Source organism: Ammospiza nelsoni, chromosome 3 (genome assembly GCF_027579445.1).
Source record: "Ammospiza nelsoni isolate bAmmNel1 chromosome 3, bAmmNel1.pri, whole genome shotgun sequence".
Taxonomy (NCBI): domain Eukaryota; kingdom Metazoa; phylum Chordata; class Aves; order Passeriformes; family Passerellidae; genus Ammospiza; species Ammospiza nelsoni.
In genome coordinates, this window is record NC_080635.1 from 26360392 (window position 1) to 26380824 (window position 20433).

At 38.7% G+C, this 20433-nt stretch overlaps 1 protein-coding gene across 1 annotated transcript in view; it reads right to left on the reverse strand.

Moving 5' to 3' along the window:
• THADA (THADA armadillo repeat containing) overlaps positions 1-20433 on the reverse strand; it is a 151720-nt gene that overhangs the window by 52336 nt on the left and 78951 nt on the right. Inside the window, exon 30 of the mRNA XM_059469077.1 lies at positions 7371-7486. Within this exon, the coding sequence (XP_059325060.1) occupies positions 7371-7486 (116 nt within the window). The remainder of the gene's footprint in view (positions 1-7370; positions 7487-20433) is intronic.

Below are 20433 nucleotides of genomic sequence, written 5' to 3' on the forward strand. Positions count from 1 at the left end.
TCACTCCTACACGTAGAGCAAGCAGCTGATTAAAAGATTAAATCTTCTCCTGTTGTTTTGGTTATTAACTTTCAAATTCTGCAGTATTCTAAAGACTGAGGTTTTCGGGGGTGTATTTGTTTAGAGGGCAGCATTCATATTTTAATCTGTTTTCTCTCAGAGCCCACATCTGCAGCACTGAATCAACATGCATGGCCTTCCTCTTGTCTTCTTAAGGAGACATTAATAATGGATTTAATTATTAAACTTTGTCCATAGCATTTTTAACCATGTAATACAAAACCAGCCCATCAATGAACATCACGGCCAACAGACCTACATTTAATGGAAAGCATTTTAAAAAGTAATAATGAAGCCTGCACTACCAAGTAAACCTTGCTGAGTTCCTGGAAGTGCAGGAACATGCACATAGAAACAGAAATACAAACATCAGTAAAAGTGCATCTGCTTGCCTACTTGGTGCTGTTGAGATCCTCTCCAAGTAATTACCATGTGCACAGTCCCCTCACTTGCCCATTCTATAGGGACAGCTCATCCAGCATCAGAGCAGGCATTGTCTCAAAGGGAGTTGCTAGTCTGGTGATTTAAGTTTTTCTACCATCCTCAAAGGCAGACTATTATGTTGTTATTAGTTTCCTGGTAAAGGCAGAGAATTTATTGCTTCAAAAAGAAGCTACACAAATCATTTTTTCATTGTGATACCACCAAGAACATCCTGAGTTTCAGCTATTAAGAAAAACTAATTTGTGCTCCAGCTGTTCTTGGTGAATGATATTGAAAGGCTGTGTTTTGTTGGTGTTGTTTTTAACATACCTGAATGATAAAATAATCCTGGCTGTTCTCTTTTGTGTTCTCTTAATGAGAACCTCATGTGATCCCTAAGCAACATCCTAAAAAACTTAAGCGGTCAAACTAATCCCATGTGCAAATTTAATGAATTTTATACAATTAAATCAAGGGGCTTATGCACAAAGAAAAAGCTAGGAAAACTCTAATGCTTATTTACTGAAAAGCATTTTCAAATATAAGTGAGGATTTATGCCCAAAATTTGTAATTGTACATTGTTTTTGCCTACTCCAAATGTTGCACTGGTGGAGGGAACACCTTAAACAACCTCATCCAAAACTTAGTATTTGTGGAATGTTCCTAGTTAAGTTAGGAATATACCTATGAACCAGAGTCAAACACTATTTTATTTTATGCAAAGTACATCTTAAACTTCAGCCTGAAGTCCAAATATCTCTACTGATATCCAAAGTGGGTGTTCCAAAACAAGCAATCATCAACTGCCTAAATAAACAGTCTGTAGCTGTGTTAAACATACTGTTATCAAAACTGGTGAAAGAGTGGACTTGGAGCAGCAGAGAAACCTAAATTAGCCTGCTAAAAGCACATAAGATTTAAATTAGTGCCTCTAGGAATACATTTATGAGCAATGACGTGCTATGACTGTTCCCAAAAACAAAGACAAACGAGGCTAAACAAGGCCCATGGGTTAGAACGTGCAGATTAACAAATTACTGGTGAGTCAGCACCAAGCCTGACAGAGCTCAAGAAGTATTTGGACAATGCTCTCAGGCACATGGTGTGACTCTTGGGGATGGCCAGGAGCTGGACTCGATGATCCTTGCGGGTCCCTTCCAACTCAGCATTTTCTGTGATTCTGTGAGCTGTTCATACTGGTACACCTCATTTTCAGCTGGAACAGGACAACAAAAATTTCCTTTCACATTTTGTGTGTACAAGGGTAAACAGAAATTATTGCTCCAGCTTACAAGAAGTTAAGTTCTCAATTTGAAATCTGGTAAATAAACTTCTGCAGAGAAAGGCTCAATCATTAAAACTATTTTCAAGTTTTGAACTTGGCTGTACAAGACATACAGACCTAATGAACAAAGATAAATAACTGCAGTTCTCAATGTGTAGATTTTAAAGACAGAAATGAAAAAGTGGAAAGGTTAGAAAACAGGGAGATGTCAAGTGCAAACATGGCCTCAGAAGGACAAGAAGGTTCATCTAGATGTAGTAGAAGAAGAAGAGGCAAGAGTATTAAAACAAGAGGAGACTTCCCTCTCTGCCAAGGAGGATAATCTTACATTCTCCCCACTTCTTGCTGTTTTCAAAGTACAAAAAACCATTTCAACTCCCAAATAAGGACCACTTCAAAAATCACAGAGAGGCTGCTTGCAAAGCTGCAGAGAGCAATGGGCATATTGCACCTCTGGCTAGGTATGCCTGCATGTGCCCCTGCTTTGTCTGTAATAGTGTGCTCACTAGAAGTCACCACTGTCTCTCCTAAGAGCTCCAGGAGAAAAAAATGCATATTTAGGTTACAGTCTGAGCCATAAAATCCTGAAACCACAAAGAGGCCACATTCTTGCTTTCTAAACAGATGGCCTAAAGGCACCTCGCATGAAGTTCCTCCTAGGAAGGACCCAAGACTGCTCATCTGCCTGCTGTCACTCACACAGCGCTGCCAAAAGCAGAGGGGGAAAAGGGATATAACAGGCTTGATGGAGTGCCATGGCCATCAAAACTTGGCAAGTCACCATACTCTGTAGGGCTATAAAATACTGAGGAGAAAGATTTTCCTCAATCAAAGCAGTCATAGCTGGATCATGGGGTAATCAGCCAGGGGAAAAGCAAGCAGCACCTATCTCAGTGAACAGTAAACCTCGTGTTGAGCCCGTGCCTAAAATAACTTCTGCATCTATTTGTTCTGCGAGCTTGAATCTTGTGCAGGACCCATTTGTATTTTTAACGGTGCCAACCATAAAGCAGAGAGCTGTAAGCAGCAGCACTGCAGAGCACTACAGGGTCATTTGATTTACAAAAACACCGCAGGTGGTCCATTCCAGATGAACCCGCGACTCCTTGCAAAACGCAAAGCCAACTGGTTTTATACACGGCTGTTCCCCACAGGTCAGTTTCAAGAAAGCCACCTTCTTAGAAGTAAACTCTCCCAGCGCAGACAAGCTCTCAGCTAAGAAATGGCACATGGCTAGAGGTTAGCAGAGTATGTTATTTGATTTCTGGCAGAACCTCAAAGTCTTTTCCCCCTCCTGTGGTCTCCAGTAAGTAGGAAGGCGGAAAAAGAAAATCCAACTCAAAGTGCTGAAAAGCAGCATCCTACAGCAAAGCCATGCAATGACATGACCTCTCAAATTTTCCAATACCAATACTTTGCCATGCCAAAGGCTACAAATTAAACAAGAGAGATATTTCTGAGACTTCTGTACAACACGTTACCAAATCCAAAGGCTGCTCTTCTAGCGTTCTGTATTTGTTAAGCAGAAGGCATCTCAAGTTAGACTTGTAACTCCCTGGTACGCAGTTGAGGTAAAAACTTTTTTTAAAGTTTTTAATTATTTTTTTAATTTATTAAAAAAATAATTCATGACTCTTTCAAAGATTTAGCTTGATAAATGGATCATATTTCAAAGCTTTCATCAGACTAATTTACATCATTTCATTCCATCACAGTTCTCCAACAAAACAGATTCAATATATTTTTTAAAATTTCTGTTGTCAAAGACCCTGCATCTTCCACATTTGCAAAAACTGTAGTAAACAAACTCTGGTGCGGAGGTGAAGGAAAGCAGTAACATTACTAAACCACTTTAGACTAACTAACAGGTATATTCAAAACTAAAAAAAAACTACCAAGTGAAGTATAAACATACACCTTCAACCACCGCCTTGAGAAGCGGATAAAAGGCAGGTCTCATTCAAAACATCAAAAATGAAAATATTGGTTTTGAAATGTTAATGTTTGGAAGGTATAAAAAAAAAAACCAAGAAGAAAAAGCAACCATGCCCCATCAGTATGAGAAGTCTGCCTTCACAACAGACAGAAAATAGCAGCTGAAAAAGTGAATGCTTCATGAAATTCGATTTGGGGAATGTGACCCATTATTTTATTCTCTAAAGGAAAATCAGGGCATAGCACGGAGAAGAAAAAAGAGATTAGTATATTACATGGAATGTGCAACAGAATCTTGAGCTATTCTACACCAATAAATCCTGATGAAAGGAAATAACATTCTGGCACTGAAAAGGCAAAGAAAACCCTAAAACCAAAACCCAAACAAAAAAAAAACCCATCCAGCTCAGGAAACCATTGAAAACTATAATCTTTCCTCCAAATACATACACATGACAACTGAGCCTCATTTTAAGAGCTACATATGCAATCCAAAGTTTTGTAATTCAAGATTTTCAGAGAAGTTTGTTCCACAGTACAAAGGAAGTACATAGTTGAAAGAACACCAGCAAGAACTTAACAGAACTAGCACAGAAATGTGATTGAAAATTGATGTTTGGAAATAATTCCCCAGATTCACAAACCACTTTCCTGTTATTTTAACTTTCTTTTAGCCATTTAAGATTAACAGTGAGTGCCTCTTACACCCTCTTTTCAAACAGTCTCTGCCCTGCAGTATCGGTGACATGGTAAATTATCTCCTTATGGAAAAGGCAGAAAAGCCAGATGGGGATCCATTAACTTCTCTCTGTGGTGCTCATTCTCTTTGCCTGAACAGAAATAAGGTAGGAATGTCTGTACATGACTGAGGGTCCAGCCAGCCATCACCCTCTCTGACAGCAGCAGATGCATACCAAGAAGTCCAACAACAGGGCAAGAATAAAGTGCTGGTTTCCTAATAGGCTCTCCCAATACCCAGAAAACCCACACACACAAACAGTTTCACAACTCAGTTTCCAAGCAACCTTCTACAACTCCTTTAGAACAAGTAAAGGAAAAGCAAGAACAAGACCCTCACACTCCACTGCTGATCACAGAGCAGTTGTTCAACTTCACCCAGTCAACTACCAACAGTAAAGCTGCACCCTGAATGTGGGACACTAAAACAACCAGAAAACACCGTTTCAATATCCTTTTTTGTTTGGGTTGCTTCTTGGAGGTTTTTCCCTTTGCTTTTTTTATTTTTAATTACACCACCACACTGAATACATTTATTTAAAGCAAAAGTTAAGGGAATTACGGAGTCAGTCAGTCAGGAAGGAAGGACACTTTAGCTCAAAGTGTGCAAGAACGTAAAGTACATTAGAAATTTGCAAAAATAGTTCCCACCAGTTAAAATCCCCATGCTTTAAGTTAGTGTTGCAAGGCTGCATGCCCGTAATACAAAATTTTACTGTCTGGGGAAAAAGACATTCTAAAATCCTTTATGTATAGCATTAACTGCATTGTTGAGAACTATGACGAGGCTACAACAAACTGACAAAATTAAAATGTGCTCCTGACAGGGAGCTAATATCAGCACATACAGCTGTGAGTTTTTACAGGCAAGTGAAAGAGAAAACAATTCTTTTCAGGAAAATACCTGTACTGTGCACAAGAATTTCTTGGGGAGGGTCTGAAAAGCTTTGAATTTCAGAGATGATAATAAAATAATAAAAAAAAACTTACTAAAAACCCAACCAGTCATCAATCAGTGATTGATGCATTAAAAAGGGAGGCTCTGAAAAAATACTTTGGAAATAGAATTTATTTAAAAACTCTAATGAACCGACCCTGGCCTTTAGGTATTTGCTGCAAGATAAAGAGGCTTGAATTACTTAGCATGAGTTTCTTTCTACTGAATTTGGTCTCTAGTGTTTGAGTTTTTACTCTTTATAACAGTATCAGTTATTAACTATAAATTAGTTATGCAAATTAATATTCTCATTTAAACACTTCAAAATGTTTATGCTGATTCGAGTGAACAGCTCCACCAAATCCACCATGATGTCTCCAGCTGGGGCAGAGAGCAGATGCACAGGAAATGCAGGCATAACAATAATGACATTTGCCTAAACCTCTGTCTCAACCATCAAGGTTGCTGAAGAATTTCTGGAGCCAATTGTGATGCCTACATACTCAGTAACCTCACTGGACTTTCCTTCCATGACTCCATTAAATCGTTGTTTAAAAATTTAGACAGGCTTAAAACCAAGACTATCTTGTATCATAGGGTTCCATAGCCAAATTAAAATTACATTAAAAACTTCATTAGTTAGTTTCTTTTACATCTGCCACCTTGGACAGAATGTTAATTTCCTGTCCCTTTCTATGTGACTCATATTTCACATCCCTCTGTTGTCCTTTTTCCATTATTAAACAAAATCTCAGCCTATTTAATCAGTCCCCAAGTAGAAACTGTTCTATGCTTGTCAGTCTTTATACTGCTTCTGATTCCTACTGTATCTTCTTTGGGATTTACACAATATTTAAATATCCAACATAGATTAATACACAAACACAGATTGGGGGGGGGTTTCTGTGTTTTTCTTCAGTCTTTTTATGATATTTGCCCCCTCCTCTACTGGACATTCCCAAGAACAAGAGGAACTTTTTTCAAACAAAAAAACCTCAGTCAACCCTTCTTTCCCCAGGTAAAGTCCAGACTTTGTTTATGAGCACCATTTTCCAATTATTTGCACCAAGTTTTATCTGCCATATCACCACTATCACTCTTTGAGGAGACACTTCTGTAATTCCCAAAGATCAACTCTATCTTCATTACCCCAACTCAGTTAACACTAATAGATTTCCCCCACCCACTAGATACCTCTCTTCTCCAAACTTCTAAGGATTTTGGTTTTGATGATCAGAAAATGACTCAGGTTTTATCAGAGATCCACACTAGCTGCACTGGTGGCCTCATGCCACAGTGCAAAATGTGGGATATTCCCAATTATCTATCTATGCAAAGACCGGTGCTCTTGTTCCCAACGGATTCCTTTAGAGTTTTGGCTAGGAATTCTCCTGGGTAGAAATTCTCAAAAGCAATTGCTGAGATAAAGTAGAGAAGGAAAGAGGGAAAGAAAGACAGAAAGAGGGAGAGAGAGAAGAAAAAAAGAGCAAGAGAGAGAGCAAGAGAGACAGCAAGAGAGCTTGTTAGTTAGTTATACAAAGGTCACCTGAAGATGAACTTATGAAAAATGTTTCCCAATCTATCTTGGATTGTTTGTGGGTAGCTAAACACTTTTAGTTTAAACAACTGCTGTGACATTTTCCCACTAATTTTCTGTAAAGGTCAAAGTCAGAAAAACAGTAACATAAAAACCTCATATATATGTGGCATATTTTTCTTAGCCAAGAAGCATCAGTTATCCTCAAAATGTCTATTTCTGTGGTAATGTTCATTCATAGTTATTTTTTTTCTTTAATGACTAGACTACAATGTTTGGGGAAAAAAAAATCTTACTTTTGGAAAAGAAAAAAATCACCTCGATTAAAAATCAGCAAGTCAATAAGGCATCTAAATTTTACATATTTTAACACAATCTGTCCACCTTGCTAAAATAATAGCTCAAAAAATCAACCAAGTCTTCCAAACATTAGTAAACTGTTTATAAATCTTACCTTTTAGCCAGCCACAGCTTGGTTCCCACACAGGTAATGATGTCACGCAGTCCCTGCTGGAAGTCCAAACTAACAAACTGGTTTGATTCTAGGTACGACTGCAGCAAGTGAAAAACCTACATTTAAAAAAAAAAAAAATCAAATTAAGAGTTTCTAGCCACTGCTTTTCCTTCAATTAACTCTAAGATGAAACAGTTGTCTGCAAAATGAACAACCATTACTCAAGGAAAAACATGTATTCACTTGGCCTCACAGCAGATAGAATCCTTAAATCCTTAAGTTGCCCCATTTTTAAAACCCATTTTTCACACAAAACAAGAGAAAGTGCTGGAAGATGTTAACCTCCATGAAGTCAAAAGAAGGCAGCTGGATGAACACCACTCCTCTAGCCTTTTTCAACTTGAGCATCCCTCAACTTTCAGCTTTCTTGCTGTGCCATTTGCTCCCCAGTGCCAGCACAACTGCCTGGGGAGCAGACTGGCAGCCTGGCACACTGGATGGAGCAGGGCTGCTTGCACTGTACCAAGGGAAGGGAATTAGCATCTATAACCACTCTGAAGTGCTGACAGAAAGGTATCTCTATTGCTGCTCCTGAGAATCTTCATTCCAAGCCCCACAGAGCAGGGAGATACTCACATTTTCCCTTTCTGAGGACTGAGCTCCTGCACTGGGGTTCTGCACTTTCTCCTCCAGAGTTTCATGTAAAAGCCTAATAGACATGTCCAAGCTTTGATGAAGGAAAGAATTCAAGGTACCAAAACAGAAAGCAAGACTGTAGCTTTCTGGTCAGACAGTTAAAACAAAAAAATGTACATTCTCAGAGACCCTCCTTGCTATTTAAAAACTGGTTTCTCCAAGTAGCATTGAATACATAGAAAAGCGTTAAGAAAAAAAATTGTAAAAAAAAAAAGTACGGTCATCTAAGCATGAAATACTGAGTAGTATAAGAAAGCTGATACCAACTGCACAGTGGAGAGGGGCTCTTCAAGCCCAGTCCCTGTAGTGCCATCCTGCATGTGGCAGAGGGTGCATGACACACACCTGACACGAGTGACACCACCCCTATCATCCCACTTGGTTTCAACCTTCCAGTCACACACAAGTGAACAGGAAACACCTGGGTGAGGTAATTTCTAAAGGGGAACACATGGAAAGGTGTGTTGCACTAGTGAAGCCTAATGGAAAAGATCTTACTTAGCAAAAGGAATTTTGCCTTACAGCCTCAAAATTGGAAATCCTGTTTGCTTACACAGCTAAGTTACAGAAAGGGCTTCTATGCAAATTGAAAATGTACATCCCCCATGATTTACTGAAACTGACCATGTGCAGAATTTAGGAAGCTTAAGAGATATTATCAGATCATTTCTGAAAATACATATTGTGAGCATTTCATATGGAAACACTCTTGATACGTAAGAGTATCAGCACTTCATACTTGCAAAGTGACAATTTAATGACTAATAGATCAAGCTGGGGCCTTCACTCCACTCTGGGAAAAGAAAAACCTTTGTATGCAGACTTTTAGATCTCAGATCATGATTTCCCACATTCCAGCTGTCACTTGCTCTGGGGTTTCTATTTTTTTGTTTGTTTGCTTGTTTTGGAAACACAAGCACTGCCACATAGCATTAACTTGACACAATTTCATCTGGGTTATTTTTTGTGAAATTGTTCAAGTGGAAAAACAGCTGCAGTCATCTCAAATAAGCACAGAAACAGAAGAGATGTCAAGAGACTATCTAATCCATACAAACACTGAGGCAGGGTCTAAACATTCTTCCATGAAACAAATGCCTGACTGTCCCAATCGTGAAAACAACCAAGAAACCAGATTCCAGAACACTTGTATGCAACTCCTCTAGTCTTTCACCCTCAAAATCCAAGCTCTTGAGTTAAGGAGTTCCTGTCTGCTCCCACTCCTGCCCTCACAGCAAACAACTTTTCTCTGGACACTATTCAGTCAGTCCAGATTTTTTCCTAGTGAGGCACTTATTAAACACAGAGATCCCACTGGGGCCCTTTGACAGGAACAATGAAATAAACTCCTGTCTCCCTTTGTCAGCAGGTGCTCTGTAGGCAAGACACATCCTGGAAAAGTGGTTTGTCTACTGTTTCTTTAAACTCTTCTGAAGTCCTCGGAACTGAACATCATTTTGTTGACACCATCTTTCTACGATGACCTTTCCAAGATCTTCTTGAATCTTTATCTTTCAATTCCAAGACCTTTTGAATCTTTGAATCTTTATCTTTTTCTACAAAACACTTTGCAGAGGCGCAAGCTTGCAAACATTTTGAAGTGTCACCAGAGATGTCTACCTTGTCCTCTCCTTTAGTCTGCTCTTTCCTGGGCAAGTGTTTGCTTATTAAAAGGGTTTACGTAAATACATACTCAAATTAACCTTCTCCATCAAAACCAAGGCACTCAGCTGCCACTACTAATAGCTTCCCTATATTTTTTGTGGCTTGCCCTTAATGCCTGTTAAGTCATAGACACGACAGAAGAAGGAGAACGAAAATGGAAAATAATATTTATGCAGAAGCTTTTTATATCCTCTGCTAATTGAAAACCATTTGGTGCCTTAACCTTTCCAATTTCATTCTTCTGTGCTTGTATTCATTTCCAGGAACGACACTGGATTTACCTCTAAGCAATAATATAAAATCTGTTACACAATTATAAAGGGCTATCATACTTTTTCTAACAGCTTAAATTAATTTAATCTCTTCAGCTCTGAAAACAATTCTCAAAGTGCTTTCCATGTAATGCAGAAGTAGTTTGATAGTTCAAACTAAAGGTCTTGAAAGAGAAAGAACTGTGTATACAAAGGAGGTAAAATTGGTGGATTTAAATTTGTCCAGGTAGGAAACCCAGTACTGAAAATGCAACCAAAACTCCTCTGGAGTTAATTCTTTGTATGAACCAACCCTTTCAATACTATTCAGATGGTAAAAATCATAAGACATGAGCCCTACTTGAACAGTAGAATTAGAAGGTGCAACTCATGTGAGAGTTTGAAAAGTGTTTGCATCCATTAAAGAAAACGTTCAACTACAATTTATCCTGCTCTTACTTTTTCTGATATACACAGAATTCTAATTTTCTTGTTATTTCACCACAAGCCCTCTTTTATTTAGGCACCCTCACCATATTTTAGACAACTAAAAAGCTTCTCCCACAAAGAAATTATTTTCTCAGCATGAGATGTTAGAATGCCTAAGCTAAAGTGGAAATTGTAATTGACATCAGCATGTTCTATACAAAGCCTTACTCTATGTAAGTGAAAACCATAGGCAACCAAACAAGCAATGTGTAAAAGTTAACCTCAGCAGCTCCTCACTTCCATCTCATGTGATGTGTCATTCTTTGGCTTCCATGATCCAAGACTACAAGCCAGGCAATGAGGAGTTTGCCAGCTTGCATGAGGAGGTAGCAAGTTTTATGAGACTGTTCGATATAGCCAATAAAACAGACAGGCTTTCCAGTGCATGGCTCTCCTCAAGTCTAAAATACTACAAGATTTAAAACCCTCTGCTGAATTCCTCAGACATAAATGCAGTGAGGTCATGGTGTTCCTTGTGTATGTGGCATTGTTTTTTTATTACACAAAGGCAATATATTAAAGATTTTTTTTCTTTTTTAAAGGTAGTTTTACCAAAGATTTGCACTATCTGTTGAGGAAGGTTTATGCTGGCTGAGAGTGGTTCTCTTTAATAGGTACAACACTTCACTGAGACAAAGCATTGTTTATAGTTCTGTGGAATCCTGCATTAAAGATGGTGAGTACATGGATGCCCAGAAACCTTTTCCTCCCCTATGCAGGCTGTTCAGGAGCCAGGATACTGCACCAACAGGACAGCAGAGATGTGGGAACCCAGGACATCCCTCTGGCTGCCCAGAATGGCCAAGACCCCCTGCCAAGGGGCTCAGAAGCCCTGGCACAGAGCCCAGAACACCTGTGGATTTGATTATGACCCATGGAGCAAATTACCAACCTTGTATGAAGATCAGCAAGCCACAACAGTTTAGGTAGAATAATAGTGAAGTTATCAGGGAGTGGAAAAGTAGATTTTGGGGTTTTTGGTATGGGGGTTCAGGGGGCAAGATGGAGGGATCTTGGCATGTCCAGCCTTTCTCCTCCTTCTTCTTGGCCTCCATCTTCTGCTGTGACATTGGCACTTACAGATTGGTTTAGATTAGAAGCTCACTGTCTAACATAGGTGATAGGTATTGGAAAGTAATTGCAAACACTGTAAATGTAGTTTTTAGTATAAAGACTAAAAGTGTGCCTGGAACTGTCCTGCTGGACGGACCTCGGCAGGGCAGGAGAAAGTTTTTTATAGATAAGATTCAATAAACAACCCTAAGACCAAGAAATTAAGAGCTCCAACTCATTCTTCAAGCACTCAGGTTGGGAAGAGACTTTTAACATTTCACGGGGTCACGGCAATCAGCAAAAGATCCCGAGACAGAGACTGTCCATCAACCCGGACAAGGTTTGTCAAAACACTGCAAGCCATGGGAAGTCCAGATACTTGGATACATGATGGGACATCTGAGACCACTCAGTCCACGAGGTTCTGACTCTGACTCAGCATGTCCTAAGCTGCTGCAGGTAAAACCACCTGCATGGGAGAACTACTTAGTGCAAAACAGACAGAAAAACCCAAACAAGCCAGCCCAGGTGTGACACTATATCCTAATGAGCAAAACCCAAGGACTCGGCACGCCATTCCCAACTTCCAGTACCTTCCTTGGAGTTACCAATGTTTCACCCTGGCTTTTCAGCTGTAGAATCTTCAAGAAAAGGGGGAAAAGCAGAGAAGGGTGGGGGAAGAAATAGAAGAAAAGGAACAGCCAGCTTGGTTCCCCTTTGGTCAATCAGCACATATATCCTTCTGTCCTGTTCACATCCATCCCCCACCCAACAGCTTTAAGCTGCAACACACTGTCCTGACATGAGAAAGCTGAGTGTTTTCTTTGTACCCAAGCAGGCCTTAAGACATAACATCTGCTATTTTCTAAGTGTTCATTTTGGATGATTAAGTGAAAAAAAATGCACATTGCTTTTTTAAAAAATAAAAACAAATACTTAAATAGTTAGACATCAGCTAAGTCAAAAATGTAAATCAGCAAGATATATTTTCTCCCCCACACTAACTTTGATTTCATATGCAGCAAATCATTGTCTTTAGCAGCTTTCCTATCAGCTTGAATCGCTGGGAAATACACAATTAAAATAATGAAGCAATGGAGTGATGGAGGAAAACTTATATCAAACACAAAATTGTCCTAGTGCAGATTTATTTTGGTGGCAAGAATTCTCCTGCATACATACAGAGACATTGCAAATACAGCACAACCTTTCAATAGCCACAAAGTTAATCTAGCATGACACACTTTCTAACAAATTAAAATTAACATTTCAGAGCATTAGCAATAGTTTTATAGGAGGAACTACGGTTTTTGAAATTTATAATAAACTTTTAATTTCCAACATAAAACAATGATTAGCTGGATACCTGGTATACATGAGCACATTTGCATTTGAAAGAAAGCACAGCCTTCAGCGTGTTGCTGCACCAAATGCCTTTTTCAAATAATGAAATTTTCCAAAAACAGGTTATCCAGTTGCATACTTCTCAGTGAAGTAGCAACATTGAGCTTTCTTCCCCCCTTAAGATGACCTGAAGCAACAAAAACCTTTTCATGCATGCTCTCAGCTATGTTAAGTACACAGTACAAATATTCACATTCCTAGGTGCAAAACTGAAACAATGCTCCCAGTGTTCATTGCAGTGCTTACTAGGGGGGAAAAAAATACAAACCAAAAAACCAAACTGACATCACCCGAAACTTAACATTCTCAACATATATCCTTTAACTCCCTAAAAAAATACAAAGAATACAGATGTTTCACCAGAAAGAAAACACTGTGTAAATACTCAGCTTTCAAAAACATGCCACTCATCAAGTTATGAAGGTTGAAGTAACATGGGAGGGAAAAAAAAAAAAAAAAAAAGTGTTTGCAAAATGGCCGCAGTAAGATTTACTGAGCTAGATGTGGGTTTTCTGAACAGTCCCATCAAAAGCTTTCACCTGAGTATTAATGTGCTGGTAAAAAACCCTCAAACACAATTTTTCTTTCCTTCTCTCATTTAAAGACAGATAAAATTTTATTCTTCTTCTATGATAAATACATCTGCCAACTTATCTCTGTATTCTGAAACTTAGGTCCAATGTTTTTTTACTACAACCATGTAGATAAAAACTGGCAAGCTGCTGCGACAGGTGAAGGCATTTTTATAAGTATGATAACAAGTTCAAAGTTACAATAATTAGCTCTAGGGAAAAACAAGTCTTAAAAATCCCCTTTTTTTTCTTAAAGATGAAAAGCGCCAGTGTGATAATTACAATGGGACCAAAAACCCTCACCTACCCCCACCCGTTTTCCAGTGAGATATCTATACAAAAATAGATGGGAGGGTTTATAACTATCTGCTTTACCACCCTGCTCTGTTAGAAATTGGTATTTGTGGAAAAGAAATATAATGTTTTATCACCAGAGTGTGGTATGAGCACAGTGCCTGCAGTCCATGCTGACGTCCCAGGCAAAAGCAGCCACTTGCATGGCAGAGTTTAAAATGAGTCCAGAGCCACACAAAGGTGCTGCACAGGTGGCACCCTGTGCTCTGTGTCCTCATGACCCAGACTCTGCCACACTGAGCTTTAACAACTCTGTAGATAGATCAACCCTATTACAGTCATTAAGGATTTTCTTCACCTGAGGTATTTAATTATGAGAGAAGTTTTTATCTGGAGCTTGTGGGAGAGAGTAAATATTCTGAATTTATTTCCCCATTTAAATGACAATATATTGAAGAGGAATTATAAATGTTTATCAATTCTCTTGTCACCCCAAACAAATGTGTTAGAAAAGCCATCATTCACCTCACAGTCCTAGGTCATTTAGATATACCAAATTATTATAGCATCACCCCCTCTTCTCCTACCATTTCCTTTCTTAGAAGTCTTTCATTACATAATAGTAGTTTCACAACTAACAGATCAGATTATCATTTCTGCCAGAGATACATTATGTGATTGCATGTGGATATTGCTTCCTTAAAATTGTTTTGCACGGACTAATAAATGTAGTCTGAGGTTCAACAATTTCCTTCTGCAAACAATTTTATGAAAACTGTATAAAATCTTTTTCTTTCTTTAAAGCAACAGCTGGCTCACAATTCAATTTTTCCAGAATTTTAGCTTTGTTTTGTCAGAACATTTCATTATCTAATTACCCCATTTTGCTTTACTATTCATGAGAAATTATGGAACTTGAATCCTTTTTCCAAATATATCCACCAAAATTCATGAAGCTGGGTTTATACATTAATTAAAAGTTCTTTTGATTAAAATGAAGGGAAGCATGTTTTGATTGAATTAAGAAGTAAAAAAAGGCTTGAAAACATCTAAATTAATGAATACAATATCAGTTAACTCTGTATAACTCAGCAAGAATAACACAGCTATTTAATAAGCTGAAAATTATGAATGTGGCATAATTAATGAAAGTTAGAAGATGCTGAAAAATAGCAAAGTTGCTTTCTTCTCAGTAACTGACATATATCAGACATAAAACATCCCTCATTAAAAACATGTTCTTCACATTTAAGATAAATGCATTTTTGCCTAAAAGAAGCCCAACAAAATGTGAAATTTCACAGATCAGAATTCTTGCAGTGCAATTTTTATTAGGTTTTTCTCCAGGTTTTCCTTCCTATTTCAGTCTGATGAAAGTGAATTGAGGCTTAAAATTTGTGTATGTGACTCAAAATTTTCACTGGGAGAAAATGAAACAGTGAGAAGTTTGCTGCCAGGAAACAGCAGATTCATTTCACTTGGAAGACCCAGCTGAATCTTCTCTTTGTAGATGTTTTGCCTATTCACACAGAAACCTGGTATGAGGTCCCACTTCATCATTATCAGGACTTTTTTACCATTAGGATTTAAGCTACTTTTTAAGCTGTCGTTCAACCAAAGGTACATGTGCTGGGCAGAGAAACCCAACCAGAAGGACTGGCTGATGAGCACAGAGAAAACCCCAATAAGCAGGCAGGGCTAAGAAAAGGAAATCTGCCTGATGAGTCAAAGAAAGAAAAGGCAAACCTGAGTGGGTGTCACACACATCCTCCTCAGCAGCCAGCCTGACCAGGGATGAAAGAGGCTACTGTGGAGCTGGTGGCATTTCCACTCTCTGCAAACCTCCCTATTACCTTCCCACAACATGTAACTAAAACCTGTAAGTCTAGAGAAATGAACAAACCAGGCTGGTGGGAGCAGTTTAGAACTGTCCTCAGCCTGCATTTCTAATCAAACAGCAGCAAGGATACAATGAAGTCTCTTCTTCCAAATCTAACTCTGTCATCCTAAAACCCCAGCCATCATTTCTCAATCCAGCTACCTCAAAGGATATAAAGCCAGACACATACACACCCCAGCTTTCCTTTCCCTCTTCCTTTTTTTGGAGGGATGGCAGTGAAACAATTTGAAATTCTTTTTTCCCAGGCCATGACTTCATAACAGCTCTCCTGTACATACCTACATGAAGGAAACAAATGCAAATAAAAGACCAAGGCCCACATTCCTGTTTACTGAGGGATATTTACAATTAGGAGGATTATTGTCAGCTACCCCACTGACACAAGGAAGCTGACAAGTAAGAGACACAGTATGAACATGTTTATCAAGAGTGCTCAGAAGTACACTGCCACTTGACCCCACAGCTCTGCTGGTTTCAGCAGAGGTGATCTTCTGCCTCAGGAACGTCTGTATTAACACACAAGCTGAGAAAATAATTAGAAATCAATCTGATGCTTTTAGTTCCCGAGTTCACATTATAAAATAAAATGAAGTAAAGCTTGCAGCTACAGAAAGTTATCTACTTCTATCCACTAATAATTTTAAACTTACAGAGGAGAAAATATATACACAGGTCTCTCTAAAACATGAGAAAAATATTCAGTATTTTTAAAGTCTGAGGAATAATTTGACACGTGAAAAGTCCCAGTGCGGCTTGCTATAACCATGGTAATAAAATTATTGAAAAAAAAAAAAAAGGTGATGTCTTTCAAGGTTGTATTACAATTTCTGGAAGTTTTTCCCCATTTGTACATTGTCAGTCATTACCTGTGACTGTACATGTCTCTGTGCATGAGGATCAACTTCCACTGCTGCTTATTTACAAGAATTTTGTCCATTTGCATCTGAGGAACTCAATATTAGCAACTGTATTCTTTTGTTTGAACTCTAAGTCAACATTTCAAACCCTGCTGAACTTAGGTAAAATGGATTGCTCTTCCACGCAGGGATTGCTGCACCTGAGTGCAAACAATAGGGCAAATGTCCCTTCCTTAAAGAAAATTCTCACCCAGTTAGATGCAGGGAACAGGGGGAACATGGGGGCCACAGCTCTGCAGATCCATCAAACCCCATCCACACTGACCCCCAGCTCAAATGCCAAACTCCTCCAACATACAGCAACACAGCTGAATGAATGGAAGTAAAACTCACAAGAATTTTCCTCTGTCAAAACTATCCCTATAAAAGGGAACATACAACTGAAACATGCAATAAAAGCAACTTTATGTCTAGACAGCATAGCTGATCGTGGGCTTAACTTGCAGATAAGTTAAATTGAATTCCAAGCATAAACATTAATAAGTAGTTCAGCTTTACAAGGGTAGTACATAAGACAACGGGATAAAGGAAGGTGCATTTAATGCAAACTGTTTTCTTTTTTACTTCTTTTATTACAGTAACATCTAAAAATTAAATTGTGTGAGAGGATCCTACTTAGCTGCAACATGGGGGAAAAAAAGACAATCCTCAACCCAACAGCCCCTCTGTATTTTCAGTCTCACTGGACTGCAAGGCAGCACTGTTCAGCCCAGGTGTGTGTGGATCCAGGCACCCTCCAACAAGGAAGACCATCTGAGAGGAAAGAGGACTGGCTCCTTGAAATACACAACATCTCCACTTATTTTCTATAAATGATGTAGAAATAAAGCTTTTACTTATGTAACTACATATTGTTTCTCAATATGACCTCCCTCTCCCATTTTATAAAAGATTATAGAATAAAGTCTTGCAGGCAAGGAAATAGCGATTGAGTGATTTATTTGAAATACAAAAAGTATGCATCTCAGAGACAGACAATTTAGATCCCATAAGTTCCAATTCATAGATAGTAGGCATGTGCATGAGAATTTAGGGGTGAGAAAAAAATACCAAAACTATGTTTTAAGTATACTTTTTTGGAAGCACTTGGCTCTTCAGAAAACACAGAGGGGAGAATACCTAAGTGTCAGTACAATATAGATTGTACAATCAAAACTGGACAGAAAATAATCAACAGGATTTCCTCAGAGTTCTGTCAGTTTTGGACCACTGATCTTCCTGACGTTTCTGAAACTACAAAGTTCAAAGAAACACAGAAAACTCACAATGAAGTTTAAACTACAGCAAATACATGAATCATCCTGTTGCTGAAGATCAGCAGATTTTTGCCTTACACATATGGACAAGCTATTTATAAATTTTCACTTCCCATCAGGCTCAGCATGATGTCAGCTTACAATAACAAGTTAATGTTAATGTTTTCCAGTAATTTCCACAGTGCCATTTAACTGCAAGTGCCCCAGCCAAGGTAAACTTAAGGGCAAGGAAAGGGCTAACTGCATAATCAGAGAGCAACATTAATGAATTTTTCATCTCTGCTTTGAACATTTGGAATTGTACCTGCAATGTATTTGCCTTTTGTTCCCCAAGTCTAATCTCACTAGTCAGCTGATTACATCTCCCCCAAATGGCTCAAGTATTCCTTCTGATTGTAATTACTGACAGTGCTTCATCGCCTTGTGGATTTTCTCCCCAGACAAACAAGCATCCCACGCTATTGCAGCAAGTGCCAAACTCAAAGCGAGCAAACATTTTCCAAGCTCTAGTAAGATCATGCTCTTTATTTTACAATCAGCAGCACCACACCAGATGAACACCTCCTTTGTGAATTCACCACTAACAGACAATATCCAGAATAAAATGACGAAATTTCCTGGGGGTCTTCTCTACAGATGAATTGAAAGCTGGTCAGAAAGATCTGCTCTTTATTGTTATTTTTCCCTCTTCTCTCTTCCACTTGCATGCAATAGATGTGTTTTTGATATAAGGGAATGTCAACAGCAACAGTTTTTATGTCTGAAAAGACTTTTTTGAAAAATAAGTTCTTCCAACACTTTCCCTTACTCAAGACCACCCTCTCCAACATTTGCACATGCTTGCCTTTGATTTTATTATCCCAGAGGAGTACAGCTGTCTCACTGTCTCTAAGAACAGCTTTTTAAAGCCACTTAACCGTCTGCTCAGCTTTGGATATTGAACTGCTGCCTTCTGAACACACTGGTGCCAGTGGCAGATGTTACCATGCCCACCACTTTTTTTGACACCACATCCAGCTGATGTTTGACAATTTCAAACATCCTACCCAGGCTTCTAATGAAAGCAAACTCCCCATTCCGTTCAGTCACATCAATTAGGTTAGCAGAGGCCTGATACTGAAATTAGAATATTTAAATTTATTTAAATAACATCCAAATATTTAAATCTTATTTGGTTTTGCTGAAATGGCTCCAAGAGGACCACCAGCTGATCGGTGGCCGCTGCAACACCCAGCAGCCAGAGGACAGTGATGATCAGCTGCATGTGGACTGCTGTGCACAAGCTGTTTGCAGAGCATGAGCCTACACAAATCCTCTGGCATTAGGGCCTCAAAACTGGCAATGAGAACAAGTAGGAACCCACTTTACCAGAAGACAGATTGGCTCAAGGCAGCTGAAAACCACCCAGCATCATGGAAGGGACTATGAGGATACTTCATGCCCTTTTGCATTCAAATAAACACCGAACACAAGTGCTAAGAGTACCTCAATGGGTTCCTCACCGTGTTATCCCTTTGCAATCAGTACCAATCTGGTCATGCTTGTGGTCATCTCCAACCACCACTCCACAGGCCATGTCCTGCTGCTTCTGTAGTTTACCAGTGGCTACAATTGCAAAATCACCCACTAAAATCAACAGTTTCTTTAGTTAACAGATTAAACACTTTATTTTACTACCTTTACATAAACTAAACCAGAATCCAGGGAGAGCTTGTGGTTTCAAGTCCCTTCACAGTGTGAATTTGGCAGAACAGAAATGAGTGGAAGGCCCTCCTACCCTCACTCATAGCTCCATTCTTTGTTCATAATCTCTGGTACAAAGCAGATAAGAGGTGCCGCACATTGAATGGCTCCTCAGCACACAGATCTTGTGTGCATCTCCCTCATCACCATTTTTAGAGAGGTGCCAGTTCCATACCCTGTCCTCAATCCTAATCACAAAGTATCCACTGGTCATCAACAGATTATGCTGGGGATTGATGGTTTATGTTGAAGAAACATTCCATAAACATGCATTTCTTTGTTGTTTTTAAGCAGCAAAATTTACTACAGATCTAAAACTACAATAAAGCACATATAACAGTATGACTGCTTCAAATAAACTCAAACACTAAAAATATTTCAATTTGGCAAAAAAAAAAACCTAACAACAAAATGAACTAGCCAAGAACATGTCAGAAGTTAGGGAATCCACAGAGGTAGTTAAAGAGTCTACTAAAAGTCCACAGAACCCCATGGTTTAACTGCACTTGGAAAAACAAATTTATTTGAAACCAAGCTTCTTCTTCCCCTCTCCAAACACCATTATGCATTTTCTGTGCACTTGATCAGTCTTTTTGGCTTTACAATACATTAAATATTATCAGCCAGCTGAAAAAGGGGAGCCCACCTATTTACAAATTTATTTACTTGATGTTAAGGTGGATGAGTTCTCTTCTTGTTACAGAGAACAACAAAGTAAAAGCTCTTTGGTGAACAAGGTGAAAGGTAAAACTAAAATATTTTTTGGTGACATTACAATTTTAACTACATAAAGTTCTTTCTGTGAAAAGATGCCTTACCAACA